Below are 23963 nucleotides of genomic sequence, written 5' to 3' on the forward strand. Positions count from 1 at the left end.
TAATAATAATAGTGTGAGCAATATGTTTAGATTTTATTATAATATGCTAATTTTAGGATGGTTTTAGAAGAGATCAAAACTTGTTATTAATGAGATGATTAATTAGGGCAAAATTTTTTAACATTTCATTCACAAAATTATTCGATCAAAAAAAAGAGGATGAACAGGAAAGGAAGAGGAAGAAGAGGAGAAAGAGAAAGAGGAAAAGGAAGGTAAAATTAAAAGGACCAAAATGTCCTATAAAGCATTCTGAAGGGCAATAATTTGTGAATGTAGCATGAAAACAATTAATCTTCTAAGAAAGACAATAAATTTCGATATTCTTCCTCAAGAAAAAATTTTTTTTGAGAATTGCTGTCTTCATTTCGCATAATTGTGTGTTTGTCTGTCCATCTCTGTGTGTGTTGTGTATGTGTACGTATGTGTGTATATGTGTGTATGTGTATGTGTGCGTGTGTGTGTGTGTGTGTGTGTGTGTGTGTATGTGTATATATATATTTATTTTTTGTATCTCTGGCTATTTGTTGATCTGCTTGTTTCGTTGGGAAAAAAGAATGGACCTGATGGCCAGCTGTCCATTAAATCTGTAAGGTGTTAACCGTTAACCGTAGGAAGCTCATTCAGGAAGCATTTTGGATTGTTAATTGTATATCTAAAACTATCCATTGTCCGTATCCTGTCCTTACTTACCTTCCCGTAAATGTCCCTAACAAAATATCCCATTCATCGGTCCTCTTCATTATAAGTATCTTTATAAGTGTCTTCGGCTATATTCCACTTTCGCTTACACACAGACACAGACACAAACACACACACATACACCACACATACACACATAGAGACAGACACAAACATACACACACACACACACACACACACACACATTCATCAAATCATTAATCACCATGAAGTACTTATTATTACATACATACATATTGTCAGTGACATCATTCCTTAATTAACGATTGTTGATTTAAGGAGTGCAAATGATTTATACTGCTTAAGATTTCAAAACAAACTTGTAGCTTTCAATTGAGTTAACTCCTTATTCTAATATTTTAAACAATGAAAGAGTGATTACAGATTTGATTTCAAATCATTTTGATTTCAGATTAAATTTGATCCATCCGTACTTATACTTCCTAATTATCATTATCATCACTTTTCGTTTGATGATAATGTATCATCAATTTGCATCCTTATTAAAATTATGCTATTGCTAGGTGTTGTTAATATTGCTTCTTGTTATCGTTATTATTAATTATTATTATTATTATTATCATTATTACTGTTATTGTTAACACTTACCCGCCTTTAATGTAAGAAAATCTGTCAACAACAATTCTATACTTTGTAGTCAGTGTTCTTTTGCTGATAATTAATTTGTGATGTGATGATAACCATCACATTTAATCATCGATGACATTGCAATATAACATCCTCATTCATTAGGTAAACAATGTTATCAGTCATTGTCTCATTGGAGAGAAATAAATCAGTGAAAGTAAAATATTGCTTGCAACTACTTCCCTCAACAATTATTTCATTACAATTTCTTTCATTCTAAGGTTACTACAATTCAAATAATGTTTGAATAAAAAAAAAGAAAAACTATAAATGCAAATGTTTGTTTGGATACATTTGTGAAAAAAAATATCAATTATTTCAGGTGTACTATTAGTAATCCCTTCAAAATAATTTTATAAAAAAAAAAAACCTTGATCTTTTTTCTTTTTTGTGGAAATTTAAATGCACCATTTATTTGACCTCTTAATTATTAATTATAGGTAGGCACTTAGTAATTATCTGGAAGATATCCATTCACTTCAAACTGCTTAGATAAAAAGATAGAAGACTAATTGGCTGAATTGTAATTTATCATTTTCCGTTGGCGACAATGAACATGACACAGATCAAAGTATGATAATGAAATGAAACAAATGAAGAGTGGACAAGATATATTGCATTATTCATTAGCATATAAGGTAGGAAATTTGTATCATAATATTAATTATTCCAATTATAATATTAATAAATGGGAAAGGTAAAAGGTAAACGATGAAGTGAAAATGATACGATGGAAATTTAAAATTAATGAAGAAAAAGTAATTGCAAAAAAGATGCTAATAGCAAGAAAGTTACACTAATAAGGGAAATGCCTTGAAATAACCTTGCCCGTTTTTTTTTTTCTTTTTTTTTTTACTGATAAATAGCGTGAAAGTGGCCATTTGTATAAAAATGATTTATTGCCTGCCTGCTCATTGAGGGAGCAGTGGTATTTAGTGGTGTTAGTGTAGCAGTAGTGATGGTAATAATGATAATAGTGATGATAATGATAATGATAATGATGATGATGATGATGATGATGATGATGATGATGATGATGATGATGAAGATAATGATGATGATGATGATGATGATGATGATGATGATTTAGATGGAGGAGGGAGTTAAGATGAGATAGAGAAGGTTGAAAAAGGGGAACGAACAGGCGCACTTCCGTGACCGGAGGAAAGAAGACTTTGTCAAGACCTCCAATCCATTCGCTTTATGTGTCACCTCTCTCTGAGAGCTACACTTTATATTATTTGTTGTTTGTCCTTCTCAATTGGACTTTTTCTCGTCACTTTGGGCGTTTGAGAATTGAAGTGATTTTGGAAGGGAGGTAAGGGATAAAAGGCAAACGAGAAGGACGAGATGAAGTGGGCATTTAGATGATAGGACATTAGCTTTATGACATACACAACGAAGGTTCATTATGTGACCAGGTAATGGTAATAGTATTAGTATTAGCTTTAGTAGTAGTAATAGTAGTAGTAGTAGTAGTAGTAGTAATGATGATGCTGATGATAGTAGTAGTAGTAGTATTTGGATGTCAATCATCAATATGAATAGCCAAGGGAGAAAAGGAGGAAGAGGTAAGGGTGAAGTGGACCAGGTCGAGTGGTCATTCACAGTTGAGCAGTTGCGCATAAACTATCTCATATACTCGTAATGGATCATTTGAATAGCTTAGTCTACCGCAATATATTTTCATCATCAACCAATCATATCCAATCCGCAATCCATTATCATTATCTTATCGTCTATTTGCTGTCATAATCAAAAGAGAAATTATCGAATTATTTCGACATTTGTATTCATCATATTAGATGTATAAATTAAAATTCAATATTGAAAAATATAAATCAAAATTAAAATGCAATCAAAAATATATTTTAACCATTGATAACAGCAATTAATTAAAATGTATAGAATTAATAAGGGGAGAAGAGAAAACGAACAAAAATTTTTTAAGGAATAAACAGAAAAAAATCGATATTAAGAAAAAGAAGTGAAATTTTGAAAGATGAAGAATGAATACTTTTTTTTAAAAAAAAAAAATGCATTTAATGGATCCTTTCATGCACTGCTTAGTGACAATATTTTAGCTATAGCAACGAAATTTTCCAATTTAATTTATAAAATAAAATACCTTCGCAATATTTCTGTTTGAGCTAAAGAAAAAAAAAAAAGAGAGAGAGAACTTATGATACCATTTTTATACTTCAACTTTTATAATGAATAAATTGAATTGATTACAATTCATGCTTGAATTCTAATCGAATTCAATTTATCAAAAGGAATAATATAGATGATTGATAACAACAAATAAGCATTTGACAGCTAATATCAAATAGCAATAATAATTTTTTTTAGCGATTAATCAATATTTGATAGCAAAAGTACTGATTGCATTGAAAGAAAATTTGTTGAAATACTTTTAAATCTGTAATGAAATGCTGTTGCCGAATAATTTCATACAGAGCAGTTGCAGTTGCAACAATTTGTGAATTTTGAATTTCACAAAATTGGATGTATTTAAATTTTACACTATAAGAGATAGTTATGAAATGATCAGATTGTCATTGTTTAAAATAAAAGTATGAAGAAAAATAACAGAATTTCACTTTTCTTTTTTAAATACCGCATTTTAAACGGTTATTTCATTAATAAAGTGTCAGTTTCAGCAAAGTTGAAAAGTTTTAAAGTGTGAAAAAAAAATCACTATTTCTTCTGATTGAAATATACTAAAATTTCGCACAAAGCGTACGGTAGCTTTTTCTTTAAGAAATTTGGCATCTTCCGTATGTTCCTTTTTTTCTGCAATGTATGAATGTATTGTTTTTGTTTGTTTAAAAAGAAAAAGTTAATAAATGAACAAAAGATAACTGTTTTCATGAAAATTTTTCCAGCAACAAAGTTTCTGCTTCTTTTTCCTTTTCCTCATTTTTTTCTTTTTCGTCTTTTTTCATCAAAAAAAATATTGCAAGGTTATAAAAATTCCTATTTTTTTTTTTGTTCTTTTAAATTCTTTTAACTTCCGGACTAGCATCTGCTTCTGCTTCCTGCATCAAGATGAAGGAACATCAGTCACGGTTGATGGTGGTACAACTGTCACCGTTATTTCTTCTTTATTCATCAAGACTTGTCACTCAAGATTCTAGGACGAACCGTTCCTTCCTCTTTATGCCATTTTAAACTGTTGCTGTTAAAAATTTACTCCAAAAAAAATGATAAAAAAGAAAGGATGAAAAAGAAGAAAAATTTGTATCATTTTGCTTCATCTTTTCAATAAACCTTTTTTCCTTTTTGTTTTTGTTTTTGTTTTTTTTGCTTTTTGCTTTTTTCTGGCATCATCTTTGGTCATACTAGTAGTATATTCATCTTTTCAATAAAAGCATGCACATTCATGTAATTCTGATTCATATTTAATCACTTTCTAATGAACGCTATTACTACTATATTATCCAATTTTTTTTTTTCTTTAAAAGATACCAAATATTATTTCAAAATTTAATTTTCCTTTTTTGTTTTTGTTTTTTTCTGGCATCATCTTTGGTCATACTAGGATCAATTTCAATGATTAATCACATGACGAATGGTTATAATTCAGTGGATTCAAAATTTTTTTGTTCTTTTTTTTTTTGGCAATGAAGCAGGACAACCATAGATTAAATTTAAAATTATAAAAAGTTGTCAATTATTTTAAGAGCTAAATTCATTTGTTTATTAACTGTTATGCATATTGCAATGCTTTAACTTTCCATTTCCATTGTGTTAAATTCATTAATATTGCTTGACTTGACTTTTCATCTTATAATTAAACTTTGCTAGCATCAAATTTGATAGCAAATGAAGCTTTTAGTGCTAAATGTTGTTGTGGTAGGATTGCAATGAATTTGCAATGAGTTAATTTCAGTTCCCTTTAGAGTAAAAATCAAATTAACCCGCAAGTTTCGCCTTAATTTCAGAATAAAATTGTGAATTACTTTTGCTAGCAGAGGAAGACGAAATAGTGCATTGAGTAAATTTCAACAAAAATAGCTCATAAATGCTAATGGAAATCTTTTTTTTTTTTGAATGGCAATTTATACTTGTTCCCTTTTCGTCTTTAAACTTTTCTTTCTTGCCTTCTTTTTTTTCCTCCTCCTTCCCCTTCCCTCTCTTTCACTGAGTTTTTATCGCAACAAATAATATCTCGCGAATTTTGATCCAAAAAAAGCAAATTCCAAATAAAAAAAATATTTTACTAATATTTTACTAGCTTCAATTGTTTAGTAAACTATTACAGTACACTGTGAACTGTTTCATTTTTTTTCGTTACATGAACAAATGAATTTCGTTATTATCATCATAATACAGTGGTAAAATGACAACCCGTTGACATTTTTGCTGAAAAACGACTCCGAACACCTACCTTTTAAACAACAAACAACAAATGCTTTGTTTGAAATTAAAGTTTAAAAAAAAAATGAAATGAATTTTGAGTAAAAGTCAAAAAGCCAAAAATATTTAAATTGCAAATTAGCCTGTTTAAATTATTTGAAACCGAATGTTATTGTCTTTTCACAACTACAAACTTTCAACAAAATTTATTAAAATTTTTAACATATAAATATAAAATTGAATGAAACATTTAGACAATAATATTAACGACACATTTTGCTAAACAATAATATAATTTCTCACATAACTATTCAGAATTATGTGAAACATGGCTTAATATGCATATCTATTGGATCCAACTTATCAACTGCTATCCATTGTCAATAATTAGATAAAATTTCATTTGCTACCATGTTCATTGGAAGTGAAATAATTTTCCAGAAAAAAAAAGGAGCAGAACCTAAAAGAACTGGTTCCAGTCAAATAATTTAATTCAAACCTGAGATTATTTGGTTTTAATCCAAAAATAATTATCATTAGATATTCGTTAACAAAAGTTAGCTCAATTCTAATTTCCGAAACCACGGAAAATATCAAGTTCCCATGATGATTTTTAAAAAATTCTTACATGTCGAAGAAAATACAAAAGTTTTCGGCTTGATTGAACAAAAAAAATATACCAGGATTTTCAATAAATACTCGTGCTGGATGATATGATTCTGAAAATAAAAAGGAATAAGTTCACATCTTGAATCCAAGGATTATTGATTTTTTAAATTTGCAAGAAAAGAGTAACTTGTAAAGAGTTTCATCCTTTGATTTGTAAAATTTAAATTTGAAAATGAAAATCACTACATGAAGATGCATTGGAGTTTTAATGAATTTACTACCAAATCAGAAATAAGTTATTATAACATTTAACGGAAATTTTCTTTACTGTATTTACAAAATTTTATTTCAAGATAAAATTAAAAAAAAAAGAAAAAGGTGTACCATTAACATCGACAATTACCATATGCTCATCCGTAATTATTCAGTTCCTACTCATCTACTTTCAGTAAGTATGCAGGTTGAAATTTAAATTCATTCGTTATACGTTTGTTTATACTCTAAGATTTCATCAGATTGAAAACAAAAGAAAAAACCATTCAGAAAAATAATATTACAAATTACAAAAGTTACCTCATTTTAAAAAGACAACAGTTAGATAAATTGATAAAAATTACTGGTTATCTGAAATAATTCGATCATTGAATCCATTTATTAGTATTTGTGCAATTTTACCATTCACTTTTTTAATTTTACCTTTTAATTGAAATATGATGTATGAGTTGTTATTAGCTTATCAAATGTTCAACCAATAACGATGTTCATTGATAATTCCTTAGTCTCTTCCTTAAAATATGATATGGAAACTTGATGAAGTTGAATTCCTGATTAATACATCATTAATTTTACAGAAATGTAATGAAAGAGTGAGATAATTGTAACAAATCGAAGAAATAAAATAACGAACTTGAATATGATGTTCAGAATGTATGATTTGTAATGTCCAAATAAAATCAATTTGTTATGTCTAATCTATTTCTTGCATTGATAAAATTTCAAATACAATACGGATGTGCATAGTTATGAGTAATTTGTATATAGTACTCAGTTGGTTAATTAGTAGACACAATTAAAGTGGGGTGTTTAAACGACTGATATCACAAACAGTTTTCAGAAAGTATAAAGTCGTATCTGTTATATCATCCCTCTATCACTAAGAAACGTGTTGTACTAGATGAACGGATAATCCTGATAATAGATAAACTGTTAGATATTGCTGATGACAAGTAAAAGATTATGGAAAATTTGCCAGATTCATGAGTATTAGGAAATCGAGTTCTTTCTTTTTTTTCAAAAGTAGTCTAAAATTGATAGTTTATTCCATGTTAACCATACCATTGGAAAGTTCATGTGAACTTCTGTAACATTTTACGCTAAAGGTTATTTCATTATTTCAAGATAAAAAAAAAAATCCAATTAGAAGTTCGAAAGTTCAATATTCATTTGCAATATTTAACTTTACAAATGCTGCTCGTATAATTCACCATACCTTTACTCTACAAGACTAATTTATCAACTTATGCTTCATTAATTGCAGTGATAAATTCAAAGTTAATTAAAAAATAGCTAATATTCAATAGTCGAGCAATTTAATTGCACCAAATCGATGGTACCACCGAACAATTCGGCGATACGACTCTGAAATGTGAGTTGCAACGAAACGGACAAAAGTGATTGAACCCAACGATCCTTAAGTTTATTCGAATCCACTTCAATAGAATCGCACTTATCTGATGATTGCACTTTTTTTCGGTCCCATAAAACGGAGCAAAAAATGAAATTAATATTATCAAAAAAAAAAAAAAAATGGAGGTTAAATTGAGAATTACAAGTAAGTTGAGGTTAAATCGCATTAATTAAATAAGTTAAATTCATGTCATCGTCATTTTATGTCACTTTCAATAGAATTTAGTGAAGAAAAATCAATTTAAATTAGCAAAAAAACATAAAACCATGAGTAGTTGAATTTTTTTTTTGAATTACGTCCATAAAATTACGATTGTAGAGAGGCGGCATAACTTTGAATGACGCATAGATGTGAAAGATTTTTGATGAGGCAAAAATCTCAACGCTGAAATTCAACATATTCATAAGACGGATTCTGTTGAAATAAGTAAAACGTTATTGATTAACTCTTACAATTTTGGAAAATTTTTCATTTACAGACAAAATATAAACATTTAACACGAACTTCTGTCAAATTAGGTTCTATTTCAAGCCAAATTTTCAATGGAATTAGCGCCGTCTCTAATGACTCTTCTCCGACAGGATCATTTGAAACGATAGAATGAGTGTCATAATCCGGAAATGTGCAGGGCTTAATTAGGTCACTTGTGTAAACATGATAAGTTGGAGGACTTCTTGAATAATAATTTCTGGTCATATAATTCAAATTATGTTTATGAAGATAGTGTAACTTCATATGCGGTGATTTCTAAAAACATTAAATTCTTTTAGGGATAAACTTTGGCCATACTTTGATTGGCTTATCAGCAAATCAATTCCTAATCAATCAAAGAAATGATAAATTATCTTAACAAACAACAGTCGAAAGAACTAAAAGAATGAAAAGAAAAAAACAGATGATAAATGGAATGATTATTTGGATAATTCAGAATGCTTACTTGGATGAACTTTTGCAGCACGAGAAATTTGCTATTCATAACAAAATTCAAGAAAAAGTTACAATCAAAATGTTTGGGCGGTTAGATGGTAGATGGTAGATGTCACCAGTGACTGTTGTGTCGTTAATTCGGAGGGTCTACTTAACCACACCACTCATTAGTTCTTCAACATCTACATGTCTATATCTACATGTTCATTAGAATCATTCGATATTCTACCTTCAAAGCAGATCCTTTCCGGTTCATTCGGGTTCTTATTTATGTCATAGATCACAAACATATGCTAACACCGTCAAAAATACCAAATGATACTGATAATAACGCTGGTATCATTATTGGCTACTTATCAATATCTTTAGAGATCTCCGAGATGAGTAAGCATTCGAATCTCGAATATTCTGGTCTCATCTTTGACATGTCGTCCATTCACGAATAGTTACTTGCTCCTTCAGCTTATTAATGATTGCTGTCAGCACCAAAGAAAAGTTGGCTGAAAAAGAAATTTTTATCAGATACTGGAAATGAATGATCGAAATGCAAATTTTGGAGATTCACAGGCTGATATTTGTGACTTAAATCTAAAATCATTTGAGAATTGCTTCAAGGATGCAGGGTAATATATTAAAAAAAGAAAATTATGAAATGCGTATTACGGTTTTTTTAAATACTCTTCCCGGATTTATTCATTTGAGGAAAGAAAAAAAAACTGGTTTCATTGTTGGGCTTTTGTGCTGTGCTGACGAAATCTAATTTGATTTCAGTTAAAACCCTTTCAATTATATTTCAGGGAGATTCCCATGAAATTTAAATTCAAATGTAGAAATCGTACGTGGGATAACGTGGGATACGTGAGATCGTACGTGCGTTTTCAGGATGTGTTTTTTTTTTTTTTTTAAACTAAGAAATTAGAAATACTTTCGGATTAAGATGAGAAAATTATTTCCTTTTTATGAGCTCATTAAAAGAATTAGTTCCTGATTTTGGCTTCAGCAAACGATTATTGTGATTCAGTTCAACTTTAGTAGCCACCCGGAAAAATCCGAGTAACTTTGTATATCCTTGTGGCATAGTGAACATTCCGGAAATATCATCATTTCATCATTAAAATTCTGAATTTTCATATGTTAGCAATGAAACAAATTTGATTAGGATTAACAATCTAGCTGACTAGACCGTTTTCCGAATATTGATGAAACCACATTCCTGAAATATATTTGATTTAAGCATGCCGCTAATTATTGAAAAGGGGTAACTCAAACTGGTTTGCTACAGACGAAATGTTCAAGTAAATTTTTAATTAAATTAAGTACCAGGAAGAAAAAAAAGATAATAGCATACCAGATTGTTGTATCAGGATTCCGTTCTATCTTATCTCTTATCACTTGCGAAATTCTTGGAATGCTAAATAGCTGTTGGGTCATTGCTGAATTAGGCATTTCCAGTTGATCCATGCTTTTTTTGTACACCAGATAACATCACTGGACCAATAATGCCAGGAACATTTCTTTTATCAAAAGATTGGAAATTTCGAATTAAACTTTAAATCGAAATTAGACTTCATTTTTCCATTTAATACGATTACTACCATTGCATTACCAGAATCCAAAATGAAATTTCATTTTTTTTTTCCATATATTTAAATGCACTAAGCATGAAAACTTGTCGGAAGCAAAATTAAAAATTACAATCCGAATTGAGGATTGTTGATGAAAGAACGGTAACATTCCATGAAATGAAGCACTGAAGGAAAGAAAGACGAGAAATGGGAAATCTTTCTGATAACTCTCATACATAGGATGATAATGCCATATTTGAGATTACCGCTATCAGGATATCTCTCTCCCCCGTATTTGCTCACCCTAATTAGTTGTTACAGCAGTAATAACAAAATATGTTCTTCAAAATGTTCAAGTTCACTTTGAAATACCAACATAGTTTGACAATCAAAAGAAATTTGATTATCAGTAACATGCGTATGTCAAACCCCACCATAAATAATTAATATAAATTTGAATTTGTCAATCCATCCAGTCCTAATACTAATAAACATGAACGTGTTAAAAGTTGATTATGCTTTGAAGATACCATAAAAAAGCTGACGCAAAACTATAAATCTAGAATTTCAAATTATCAATAATTTGCTTGAATAGATAAGAAAAAAGAGCCATATGGGTTAACAGTTGTAAATAGGTCATTGCAATCATTTAGTGCTAAACTAACTGCAATAAAGTTCATAATGATCGAACAATCCCCAAGTTTTAAAACTTTGAAATCCATTGATGGTGTGAGATTTTGGTGAGAAACAAGTTTTCGCTTCAAATTACATTCAAACCTCACAATGTTTGAATTTGTAGCGCATATATGAGAATAAACCAAAGGGGAAAGATGTGAATGGATGAGATGTGACACGTAAATGATATGATAAAAGCCAATATAGCTATGTATTTTTTTTATGGACAAAACATATGCAAAATATCAAATATACAAACAAATATAATTTTTTCGTAAATTATAGTTATCAAAGCGAAGCAAAAAAAAGGGAAAAATATGAAGTTTCGAAATTGTGACAAATATTGCAATGCATTAATAACATGGAAAAATTTACAAAAATATTAGTTTAAATATTAAAAAAGAAAAAACGAATTGATATTAATAAGGTAACAACAGCTGACAAAATTGCCAATTTTTTATTTATTTTTTGGTCAGATTTCAACGTTTTGTCTTTAGAAAACAATCCCTTACTATCGAACAGTTGATGACTATATAGAACAATTCTTAAAATCTCGCTCACTGCACGAAAAAATTCATTACCACTAAAAAATGACCCCTTGTAGAGGAATATGAAAGCGATCATTTGGAAGTTTGTTAACAATAGATAATCGAATTTTAATTCAAATTGTATACTGAAATGAACATTACGATTTCTTTAAAACTAACTCATTAATACCTAACAGTTTAATGTGATGTAACAATGAAGGAAATATGTCGAAAATAATAATTAATTTCAGCTAAACGACACAAAATACTATCAAAATATTAGTACAGATTAGAAGTAGAAGCAAACAGAACCAATAAATGATAAATGTTGCCATAGAAAAAGAACATTTAATCAGCTGGCATCTGGGCAGGTAAACGAGTAAGTGGTTAGGCAAGTAACTTATACAATCCTATAATAAATTTACCTTTGCTTACAACAGTTCAAAATTCAAAGTAACACTTGATAAATAATTTGCACCTTCTGAAAGTTCAAAAGACAAGAATGGAATCGAGGAAATTTTACTGGGATATGATGAATTCATAAATTCTACGTGGAGTTACTTTAATCGGATGGAAAGTGTAAGATGGATATTAAAACAAAGATTTAAACATAAATCGTAAAACTTGATATAAATACACCAATTCGGGATAAACCAGTCGCATTGAGCACAATCAAAAAGGAAAAGAAGCTTCAAGCAGCCAAGCAAGGTACTATACGTTCGATGATTCAAGTGAATCCAGAATACTTTCCGTAATCTAAAAGCAAGATATGATAGGTATGATCGCTTTCAAGATTGTATTTTCTTATATATTTTGATAAGATAACCGATTATATTAGGTTTTCATCTTTCTAGCAAGCATTCCTGTTTCTTTATCAAGCCAAAGTCCAATCTAATATGCACATAAGTAAAATATTAACTTTTCTTTCAGCTTTCCTGTACCTTCATGATCTTTTTATATATTCCTCTAATTGCTATTCAAGAAGGTAGATAATCAATATTGCACTATCCCATAAACCGAAATCTGCAAGAACGACTCCTGTAAAAATCGGATACTGTGACCCTTAAAGGGCTACCTGCGGTCTTCATACCGCCCAGTAAATGAATTTCGAAATTATCGTCTTTCATCAAAAGTTTCGATGACGATCGCAATCATGAAAAAGAGGGGGAGATAAAGCGGAGTAAAGGAAAATATTTTCAAATGGATTGATAGTTAAGTAACATAATCTCTTTTGAAGCAAATAAATTTTATGAACAAGCTGCAAATATTTGGGATTTGAATATAGCGGAAGATGTATGATATCCGACAAAGAAATACGTCCCTGATTTCCTTAAGAAAAACATAATGGCAGAAGAAAAATCGCAAACCTGTTTTTTATAGATGGATTTTGAATCAGTAGGTGGACAGACTGGTTCGTCTGGCTCAACGTATACCTCATTTTTTCCTTTCTTACGTGACAAAAGAAAGCCTTTCTTAAGGAGCTGAAATGAAAATCGTGTTTATTTTTGAAGGTTTTCATAGATAAGAGTCGTAAAAATTTATAAAAATAGTAAAAATTCTTCAGGATGATAAATTTTGTGATATTTGTTGTAAAAAAGATAAATTTCACAAATGAATGTAACGATATCTTTCGGAGCAAAAAGAAAATTCTTGCGAGGTTTCAAAGTTTTCTTTTAGCACATTTAAATGAAAAATGAAACTTTACATCATTTAACATCCGCTAAGATCGTAAATCGGAAAAAAAAGATGAAGAGAAAATTATATTTCTCCTAATGCGAATAATTACTTCATTTAATGTGTCATAATAAAAACTAAATTTTCAATTCAATTTAATCGTTGTGGTGCCTACTTAATTTTTAACATAGAAATTGCAAGTGGTAAATCTAAGTGTTGTAACTTGCCTTAATTTTCAATAAGGGAGACATTTGGACAACGAGTGGTTGTGCAAGCACAGCTCGCTTATGACTAATGACCTCTTGACCTAATAACTGATTGAAATGAGTTGCCAGATGACGTCGGAGAAGCGTTTTGTGAGCAGGCATTTGCAATACTTCAGCTAATGTTTCTGCAGTGAAAGTTGGTTCATGCACCTGTAGGAAAAGAGCAAAGTTGAATTCTCGAAAACAAGATGGTAAATCTATTTTCAAAGCTTAAATCTTACAAAATTTCAAGGCAAAGCACTTTTAATACTCCGTGAAATAATAAAAATGCTGTGGAAATGGTAACAAATGAAACGGTTGCTGATACTAATTCAGGTAAAGGGAAAAATCCTACTTATATCACTTATCAGCGAGTTTTTATCACTAAATTTCCACAAAACCCACCATTAGTGCACCATGGATTCCAGCACATAAAAGATTAGGTGTAAATTCAGCTAAATCAATTGCTTTCAGCCATTCGCACGTGCAATGATGTGACCATCGTTCTACTTCATTCGGACATGCTCCTTTGTGGATTAAATCCTGAAAAAAGCATCCGGAATGAATTATTTATGTCCATTAAAGCTGGTAGACATACGATGTTTGTCCAATTGATTGTCGAATAATGAAAATGACCACTCACGGGATTGAATCTTCTTTCCAAACGATTTGAATAAAAATCAACCGATCGTAGGAATTGTACACCGCGAGCAACTGTCGCATGATGAAGAGCAGAAGTGATTTTCATCTGCAATAGTTTTATGCGAAAAGATCTAACTCAGTTAGATTTCCTACTTCATTTCCGAGTCAAGAAATCCTTAAACCTACTTCGATCAAATCTTGTGCAGTTAGCAGTGTTAGCATTTGGCCGTCAATCATATTTTCAGCCATACTTTCACGATACTGTGGTATCCCGATGTCGTCTAACCATAACAACACCTTCAAATACAAAATTAAATCGATTAAATTAATTTCAGGATGAAGCATTTCAATCCCAATGATAAGTCATCAACTAACAAAAGTGGGAATTCGTTCTTTTTTTTTAACAAATTTCAATTACCTGATGTAAATCCATACGATCCGCAGAATCTCTAACACCACGACTTATACTAGTCAATATGCAACGCAAACGCTTTCTATGTAATGGGTTCCTCATTAGTAATTCCTGAAAATATAATTGTTCTACCGTAGCACACGTTTCAGTATTCCACTTACTAAACGTATAAAATTCTCTTATATTAAATTACACCGTTGTCATGCTAAATTTGATAAATTTGTGCTTTGAATAGTTGAACAAAAACCTTTTCATATTCTTGATTAGTCATATTCAACAGATGTCGACCACTCCGTATAAAACGCTCAACTTCGGGTACATAAACACTGAAACCAATTTCCGCCATCCATTCGCAAATTTGCTCTTTGCTCCAGTCAACAAACTGCTGCAATGGTGGTCGAAGGGCTATGGCGCCAGATATTGGTCCATAAATAGGTATCCGTGCTGAATGTGCTGGTCTGAAAAACATAATTCCAAATGTTTGGTAAATCATTTGAATTTTCTAATGACTACTTGAACAGTAATTGAGAAACATTGTTTCGCGGTAAATTATGAAAAACAAAAAAAAACAAAAAACAAAAAAAAACAAAAAAAATTTCAGCGCGATTCATAACCAGAATTTGCTCCAATATTCAATCCCTTCATAAGATCATATCGCACCTGCTTGTAATCGATTCTTAGGATTACTTTTCCCACGATAAGATTCAATATGATAGTAGTATAAAATTCCTGATCTATATCATATCCTTATATAAAACTAATGCAAATCAATAATGTTAAAGAATTTCTCACGAGATAAATCCGAATGAATGGAAGATCTCGTGTTATTTAATTCCTTTGCAAGAACTTGTAAAATTTTCAAAATAAACTGAAAAAGTGAAAAAAGGACAAACCTCAAGGTACCAGCACGTTGAAAATCAGCTGATCTAATTTCTTGTGAAGCACTTCTTGTCAGTTTGCCAAATAAATTCTTTAATGAAGACCTGAAATTAACATAAAATATAATATTCCTCATTGAAACGATAACTGAATTTGGTCAAAAAGTGTTGTCAAATGTCGTTTTAAATACCCCTCCTTTTTCATCCCCTTCCTCCTCCTTTCCCTCTCTCTTCCCCATTATATTAACTTAAAGTGACATCTCATTTGTTAAAAGTATCAGTTGCGATTAAATGAGCTAATACAGTGGGACGTACTTCACGGAAGTATGATGGTATTTGTTGATTTTTTCAATGAGAATATATGAAACATGCTGAATAAATCGCAAATAATTTCTAAACATACCTTGTTTTTCCACGTTTAAATTTTCCAATTTCAATGGAAGATCTCGTCTGCACCCCTCGCATTATTTCGTCATCACTTTCGGCTTCAAGAAAAGAAAACTTGAATTATACGGAAATTTCAATCAATATAGATCTCAAAAGAACTGAAATTTTATGCAGTATATTTATTTTTAAGACTTTAGAAAATCGATTCGTCAGGAAAGAACTAATACAATACAGTCCAGTTGAAAGGACTGACATTCTCGAATGAAGATTAAGATTTACCTGATATACCTCCGGAAGATGCTGCAGAAAGCTTTTTACGCGGTAGTGTTAAAGTTGAAGCAGCCTGTAAGGTAAAAAAAAAGAAAGAAAAAAACATAAATCACATTAAGCTACTGAAGATTTACCAAAATATGAAAGAAATGGGATTCCGCAAGCATTCTATACACATTATTACGACCGATATTCCCACTTACTTTGCGCGTAAACGACCTGGAAAAGCTTGGATTCTGAAATGCATCATGCTTATGCTGCATTTCATTTCCAATACGACGCAGTTCATCCAGTTCAGCAGCCAACTGTCGAGCAGCCGGAGATGATGGTGAGTGATAGCTATAAGAGTTTAAAGTTTTGAAATGTCTTTTGATTTCAGAAATCAAAATCAACATACAATTCATATTTTAGACACGTAAAATGATACTTTGGAGCAGTACGGCCAGTCGCTCTAGAAGAAAGAGGTGGTAAAGTGATGGTAGGATCATAATTAGTTTGTAGTCTTGGAGTACCCGAATTCGACCAACTATGTTGCGGTGATGCTGTTGATAATGATGAGGTATAGGATGACGATGACTGAAATAAAGCATAGTTCATTTTCTTAAGCTCTATAAGTTTGCTTCGTTAAAAAATTTAGAGATTAATCGATACGTTATTTGTGCAAATAAGTTTCTTTTGAAAGGTTAGAAAAGAAAAGTATTTGTAGAACATATCATTGCTGAACTTTAGTTAAATTCATTTCAAACCATTAAGTTTGAATCTTCTAAACTTTCTGCTTTCAGTTTGTAACTAAAAAGTACACACGAATTTTTAAACCTGCACTGCTGAAGGTGCTCTTGAAGAGATCGCACCTCGCTGCTGGGCACTACAAAGACTGGTTGGAAAAGATGAAGAATGAGCAATATGTTCGCTCGCGTCATCCTAAAAAGATCAAAAGATTTTAGGAGACATATGTCAAAGACAATTGTGCTTTTGTCTAGCATGATGTTATAATACGTCTGCGACATTTACCCTTTGGTAAATCTAATTTAAATATATCTAAAATGAATAGCGGAAAATATATTGCTTGATGTAAATGTAGTTGGGACTGTTCAAATTTTTTGCAAATCTTAAGGTGGATTGAAATATTTTCTTTGATAATGATGATACTTACAAGTAGTAATCTTCTAAGTTGAGTATTGATATCGAACGGCTGAGAAGTTTCAAAATTATTTTGAATGTAACAACGTGGCAGAGAGATCGTCGGCGCTGCACAAACGTCACCTTCACGTCCATTACGGCAATGTTCATCCAACGCATTTCTTAACGAACTAATTTGAATATTCTGCAAAAATACAGCAGTCAATTTGACATGGAAATAAACAATCAATGTACAAATTGATAGAGTATCTTTTTCTTGTAAGCTTGAAAATTTGTATTATGCGGAATTTCAATCAATCAAAACATCCTAGAACTATGTAGTCGGATGCATGCAAAAAATTTTCAATCAATTTCAAGTTTTTGAAGGTTATAAGTAAATGAAATACTCAAAAAGTCTAACTTTCTGCTCATTATCCATAATAAGTCGTTGTACAGCCATTCGTAATTGCACCATCTCCGCTGCTGCAAAAAATACTATCAGAAAACTAAGTAATCTATTTACATGAAATATCACAAAACTCATTCATCCAACTTTTTTGTTCTCTGGAAATTGCTTTACTACAATAATTTTTCTCCTCTTCTTATTGTCTTTAATAATACAATCCATTATCAGTAATGCGACAAAATTCAAATGATAAGAGCTCCTTAACAGAGGTCTACTGGAAGATTACGATCTTGTATATTCTCGAAAATCCCAAAATTACTAAGTTGAAAGGACCAGGCAAATCCTACACCATATTTATTAGCCCGATAAAGTGAGCTTATTACTAATGTTCTCCCAACCTTGATCAGTTTCCGCACTGACATTACCACCAAGCACTTGCTGATATGGCAATTGGGCATGAATCTGTGCCTTATAAACCTGTGGAGGGAGACCATGTTGCATGACAAAACTTTGCATTGTTTGATTTAAATGTTCAATCTCAGCCTGAAATTCTTTTTTAGTTTTTTTTTCTTTTTTGTAAATCATAAAATATACCACTGCTAAACTAAAATGAAAAATATAGATTATGAGTGAGCTGAACTCATTTTAAAATTTCAGTTTTGCATGAAATAACTGATTATGCATCAGGGATAACCAATCGCTCTCATAATTTTTGATAAAGCCAGAAAACTATACTGCAATTCAAAAAGATGTTATTTTGTAAATAGCAAATAATGTTCAAAATATTACCTTCCAGTGGAAAAAATAATCTGAAATTCCAATTTAAATAAACCTGCGAAAGTTGAAGCTTCCTTTCTGTCTCCATTTTTTCCTTCTCCAAGGTAGCATATTTGAGTTTCAACTTTGAAACTTCTGCTAAAAGGTCCAACTTTTTTGACTCCAAGTCACCGTTGCTATCGACACGCTACAATAATAAATTTCGACATAATCTGGAATTCAAGCTTTGAAATATTTATTTTAGACTTGCAAAAAAATTCTCCATGAAAGAATCCGACAGATAAACGATTGCAATTATTAAAACGAATGAAATCTATTATGAAAGACTGACTTCTTGCAGCAATTCTTCCGTTGAATCTAAATTGTTCGCTTTAGTTGCTAAAAGATTTTCCAGATCACGTATTTTTTCCTTCTGAGCACCGACTTGTTCTGTTAATATTGTTACCTAAAGTTTGTTCATAAGATATATTGCTGCGTGGAAGTCTTACTGAAAAAGCAAATGCACTTGGTAATATTGAAAAAAATAATCCGTAATGATAATTTCTCGGAATTTTAGCAAGGTCTGCTGTTATAAAAAGAAAAAATTTCGAAGTGAAGGAAAGTTTTCATTCAAAATTATATGTTTATGTTAAAATCAAATCTGCAGTCACAATAATTAAACATAAGTCAATTATTGTTTGAGGTGATTCCCGAGAAGCAAAAACTATTGATGGGACAGTTAACTTAGCTGATTTTATGGTTAGTAAGTATCAGGAGGAGCAAATTGCTTAAAACTGATATGAAGTTTTAACAGCGTAACATTTTGGTATAGACTTGACAGCCTCAAATATCTTAATCATCTCAACAATGACACAATGCATACCTGCAATGACAAACTATCACGAGCCATTGCCAATCGATGCAATTTCTCCTGCAATTCCGGATATTCTGGACAGGATACTGTTGACATTGATGGTGATGGACTCTGTAAAAACAAAAAAAAAAGTAAAATCCGGAATTTTCTGCACAATTGAAAAGAAAAATTCATTTCAAGTTGAAAATTTATAGAACTTAGCTAACATTCTAATTCGTAGAAACTGCTTAAACATGATGCGAATGTAGCAAATCCTTCATGACGACACGCTAATCCATCTTTTTATTGCTTCATCCCCAGGCTCTAAATTCGGTGGCCACAAAAAAAAAGTTACCAGCTGTGTCATTCAAACTGAATCTTCCTCCTATTTCGTCTTCCTTTGCTTCTAGCACCCTCTCATTACATCTACATTTATTGCCGTATTTGCTAAAACAATCTTTCCTTGCTTTAAAAAAAAATTAAGAATTCTTAAATTTAAAATTTCGCCAAAAACTTTAAGTACTAATTCATCTCGTTACCTCCCAATTTCATCACTTTATCAATTCAAGTTATATTTTGATCAAACAGTTAATTAATTTTAAATCAAAACCTTAATTAGAATAATTGAACACTTCCTTTTTCTCCTTCACCGAACTCATTAGTAATGATTTAAAACTTTTAAATTTAATGCAATAAAGAAAAAGGCATAAATAATTTTAGTGAAAGATAATATAGCTGAGATGAGTTTTCCTCTTTCAACAAAAATGCAATTTCATTGACAAAGAAAAAGAAAAAAAAATGATTCGTTTCACATTACGGCCGTAATGAGTTATGCCTCACACCCTTCCACTTTTATCCCTCCATATATTGCGTACCTCTTTCCGCCTTGAATAACAACCATTTAGAATAATTGCTCCCCGAGGATTTGCAGTTTCAAAACTTACATAACAAATAGTACTAGTTAAGGTGGTTTGGTCACGAACAGTAATTGGCGTTTATTTAGTAAAGTACTGTAATGAGATCATTTGTGATCAATCTTCGTATTGGAATTGATGTATTATTTAATCAGTGAAAAGTATAAAGAGATGTAATCAAAGTAAGGCTTACATTGCTTTTTACTTGTAAAATCTGAGGAATCCGTAATTTAAAAAAAGAAGTTAAAATCATTGAACTTCTTACGAACTAAAGTTAAATTGAATAAAAAATAGTCATAGTCATCTGCAGTATCATGCTTGCAGAATACACAGAACTATCTATAGTCAAAGAAAAGTGATGAAAAAGTTCTGGTGAATGTACTGCACATTTTTTTTCTTTTTTTTTGCACAGATAATAGTAAAAATATCATATAAATTTAATAAATTAAAAAATTTCGAGCAATAATTGCAATCAAAACTGTGAAAAATTCCAGAGATAAATTATACTCAAAGTGTAAGTTCAATATTCGATTTCAAAAATCGAAATAATAAAATGGAAAAAGAAAGAGGAAGAGGAAAAAAGAAAAAAGATACAAAAACGATAACTCAGAAAATAGGGATTTGGATAATGAAATAATGTTAAGCATTGAAAATATAGTTAACCAATCCGTTTTTGCTTTCATACTCCCAGGATCATTTCCTAAATGCAAGCGCAAAACCATCCGCGAGAAAATATCAATACTCATTAGCACCCAGGCTGCTTCCATCCCAGAGAGGAAGCCCTTTAACGGTGGAATTTTGCCTTTAATTGAAATTCCAGAATTTTATAATAGATCGAATCAAAACAACCTAAAAAGAATGTTTCTTTTAATTTAAATCTTCAAAAACAATCTGTTTTGGTCAGAAAATTTCTCGTTGTTGAATTATTACAAATCATTTTACAATTCTCACTTCATATGAAACTATTCCTCAAAAGTATTCATGAATAAATGAATAATTGTGATTACATTGTGACTTTTTGCAGTGAAATCATTTTTTTCATTTCCCATAATGGACAGATAGCAATGATATTTGAATAAGAATGAACATATTGAAGTGTAATGAACAAATGTGGTTGAAGACAGGTAATGATAAATTAGCAAATACTGCATATATTATTTTCAATTGATAGACGATACGATCCCGGTTGATAATATAACAAATGGAAGATGAAAAAATGAACTTACTCTGGATGTCCAACTACCAGCACGTGGGGTACGACATAATTCTTGTAAATTGACACTGCCAGCACATAGACCGGTTGGAAGTCTCATGTGATGGCATTCAGTTGTTGAGCCGTATTTTGAATCGCTCAAACTACGATGAATTCGATGCTGTTGTTTGGTGGAACCACGGAATCCACGATAGGGTGGTGGTGGAGGGAGAAACGAACAACTGGAACCACTGCTTAGCGTACTGGAGAAGCCCGAATCGCTATAGTGCGTTACGTATGGCAATAACGGACGTGATGTTGCCGTTGACGACGATGCTGTACTCCTTCAACACAAATGCGATAGCTAACATTATCGATGCCATCCAGAATTCAGGAACAACAAAACCTTGCAATCATCGACATACACTTTCCTGCTCACGCATCCTTATCACACACACGCTTCCGTAACAAAAATCAAACATCGGAAGATGATAGTGAAGATAATACGCTTCCATGTAGTATCTTAGGGCATGTTGAGTCAGTGGGTCATCTTACAGCTTCTTTCGAATGTTTTAAACAATCGCTTACTCTAGTGAGACTTTAGTTTAAACGTTTATCACCTGTTTTATCCAAAAACCAATCTATGGTTTACGCAAGAATGTCACGTTAATAAGGATACCTTTGTAGATGTTTGACCGTTGTAAAAGCAACTCAGAGGGAAAGATAAAATTCTGATTGATTAACTGCGAAAGAGGCCTTTTAAGGGTCCAATCTTAGGCCCATCAATGAATGCAATAAACAAAAGACATTTCAGGAGATAAATAGGGAAGGATAGAGGGAGGAGTAGTTGACAGGAAAATAGATCGGCACAACCGATATATTTACATGGAAATATATATTTATATCATCCGGTGGGATATGAACATTTTAATTTGTTCGGAAAAATGGAACCTGATGTAACTATTGACCGAAATGGCCAATTTGATAAGGAAATTGCGAAGAGATAAGAATAAAGAATATGAAAGGTAACTGGTACCAATTAACGGAGAACTAAGCCAAGGCTAAAATAACAACCACGCACATATTCGGTGTTATTCACAAATACACACACTGTCACCATGCTTATCGATGTCAACATATTTAAAAGGAAGCCCAGCTGATAAATACATTTCTAAGCTTTCCTATTTTCTTTTCACTAAAAAAAAAAGCGAAACATTTTTTTTTAAATGCATAAATATATGCGTATGTTTTTGTGTGTGTTTTGGCTGTTTTAAACAATTACAGCAATAAAGCAAAACCAAGAGAAACTCCATTAAAGTGTATCAGTAATCAGGATAAGGTACCTCATATCGATATATTCATTTGTTGAATTGCAAAAATAAATAAATGTCAAAAGCATCCTGAAGAATAAATGAGCAAAAACTTTTTTTTCTTTCCATTTTTGGAGTGCTGCTTTCTTTTATTTATTTATTTTATTTAAGCCAAGCTAATACCACCTTTCACATTCTTTCCTTTATCATTACCATACTCCTTACCATTAGCAGTTTATTCGTTTTTGTTTCATAGACATTTTTCGATTAAGTTATGAATTATGCCTACCATTTGATTGCATGCTGCTTTTTTTATTCCAATGCTTTCTAGCATTCTTTTCATTTTTTCTTTTCTTTTTTAAACGTATGTATAACATGTGAGTGTCAATTCAGATATACATATCGTTGAACATAAAATGAATTTATTTTCATAAGATTTGCCACTTGAATGCTCCAACAACATCATCACTCGGACTGAGAATCTCTCGAAAGATTCATTACCCAACAGCCTCTTAGATTAATACCATTCTTCCCACAAACATATTATTTATCAATTTTAAGCTAGGAAACCAACTTTGCTTGGTATTCTACCACTACCTTTCTAAATTTTTCAAATATTTTATGTGAAATTTGTTTTGTCCTTTGATAGAAGAAATTGTATTATCGCTTGATGATTTATTTGTTTTAATTGAATAAAGAATAACTTGAAACTTATTTCTATTTCTCAATGTTTTAATTTCGAAAACTTGGGATAAATTTTCATTTATAGAAATGACTGCAACTACTGGATTTTTTTTTCTTTACATAGCAAATCGTTTATGGATTTCATGAATATAAAAAGTGTTGGATTAGCTTAAAATTGTGGTTGAGCAAATGGAAATTTGACATATTCTTTTTGCTTTTTCCTCTTAATTGTAAGGTAAATTAAATGATCCAAGTCATATCTGAAATGAAATTTCTGGAAAAAAATAGGATGTTTTATAGCAATTTGATAAAATGAGAAGCATGCCTAACATATCCGGATTTTATTTATAGACTAATTTATGCAAGCATAAATCTACAACCGATAATACCATATGACGTTTTCATATCAATCTTCACCACGAAGCATACACACACACACACACACACACACACACATGCACACACACATATACACATACACATACACACACACTACACACACACACACACACACAACACACA

The 23963-nt window shown here is 31.1% G+C and overlaps 5 protein-coding genes across 5 annotated transcripts; 2 read left to right on the forward strand and 3 right to left on the reverse strand.

Annotated features, from left to right (window-relative positions):
* Positions 1–2292: 2292 nt before the first annotated feature.
* On the forward strand, positions 2293–2454 carry LOAG_17707 (hypothetical protein; the record flags this gene model as incomplete). Its single annotated transcript, XM_003140017.2, has 1 exon — positions 2293–2454. A coding segment is annotated over one exon (162 nt), but the record flags the coding sequence as incomplete, so codon positions are not given.
* Positions 2455–2733: 279 nt separating this feature from the next.
* LOAG_17708 (hypothetical protein) lies at positions 2734–2995 on the forward strand (the record flags this gene model as incomplete). The annotated part of the gene is made up of 2 exons (XM_020450370.1): positions 2734–2768; positions 2800–2995. The coding sequence occupies 2 exons, from the start codon at positions 2734–2736 to the stop codon at positions 2993–2995; spliced, it is 231 nt and encodes a 76-aa protein (XP_020305956.1).
* A 4889-nt stretch (positions 2996–7884) lies between these two features.
* LOAG_04481 (hypothetical protein) lies at positions 7885–8740 on the reverse strand (the record flags this gene model as incomplete). Its single annotated transcript, XM_003140018.1, has 2 exons — positions 7885–8007; positions 8510–8740. 2 exons carry the CDS (start codon positions 8738–8740, stop codon positions 7885–7887), a joined length of 354 nt encoding a protein of 117 aa, XP_003140066.1.
* Positions 8741–10076: 1336 nt separating this feature from the next.
* On the reverse strand, positions 10077–10393 carry LOAG_17709 (hypothetical protein; the record flags this gene model as incomplete). Its single annotated transcript, XM_020450371.1, has 2 exons — positions 10077–10145; positions 10281–10393. 2 exons carry the CDS (start codon positions 10391–10393, stop codon positions 10094–10096), a joined length of 165 nt encoding a protein of 54 aa, XP_020305957.1. The 3' UTR covers positions 10077–10093.
* A 3189-nt stretch (positions 10394–13582) lies between these two features.
* LOAG_04482 (hypothetical protein) lies at positions 13583–21864 on the reverse strand (the record flags this gene model as incomplete). Its single annotated transcript, XM_020446607.1, has 20 exons — positions 13583–13789; positions 14024–14161; positions 14262–14366; positions 14447–14557; positions 14679–14783; positions 14920–15130; positions 15566–15655; positions 15954–16035; positions 16217–16280; positions 16411–16546; positions 16635–16783; positions 17024–17128; positions 17361–17531; positions 17748–17809; positions 18131–18275; positions 18565–18696; positions 18841–18954; positions 19372–19473; positions 21482–21791; positions 21854–21864. 20 exons carry the CDS (start codon positions 21862–21864, stop codon positions 13583–13585), a joined length of 2550 nt encoding a protein of 849 aa, XP_020303080.1.
* Positions 21865–23963: the final 2099 nt, after the last annotated feature.

Source organism: Loa loa, assembly GCF_000183805.2.
Source record: "Loa loa unplaced genomic scaffold supercont3.117, whole genome shotgun sequence".
In the NCBI taxonomy this organism is placed as follows: domain Eukaryota; kingdom Metazoa; phylum Nematoda; class Chromadorea; order Rhabditida; family Onchocercidae; genus Loa; species Loa loa.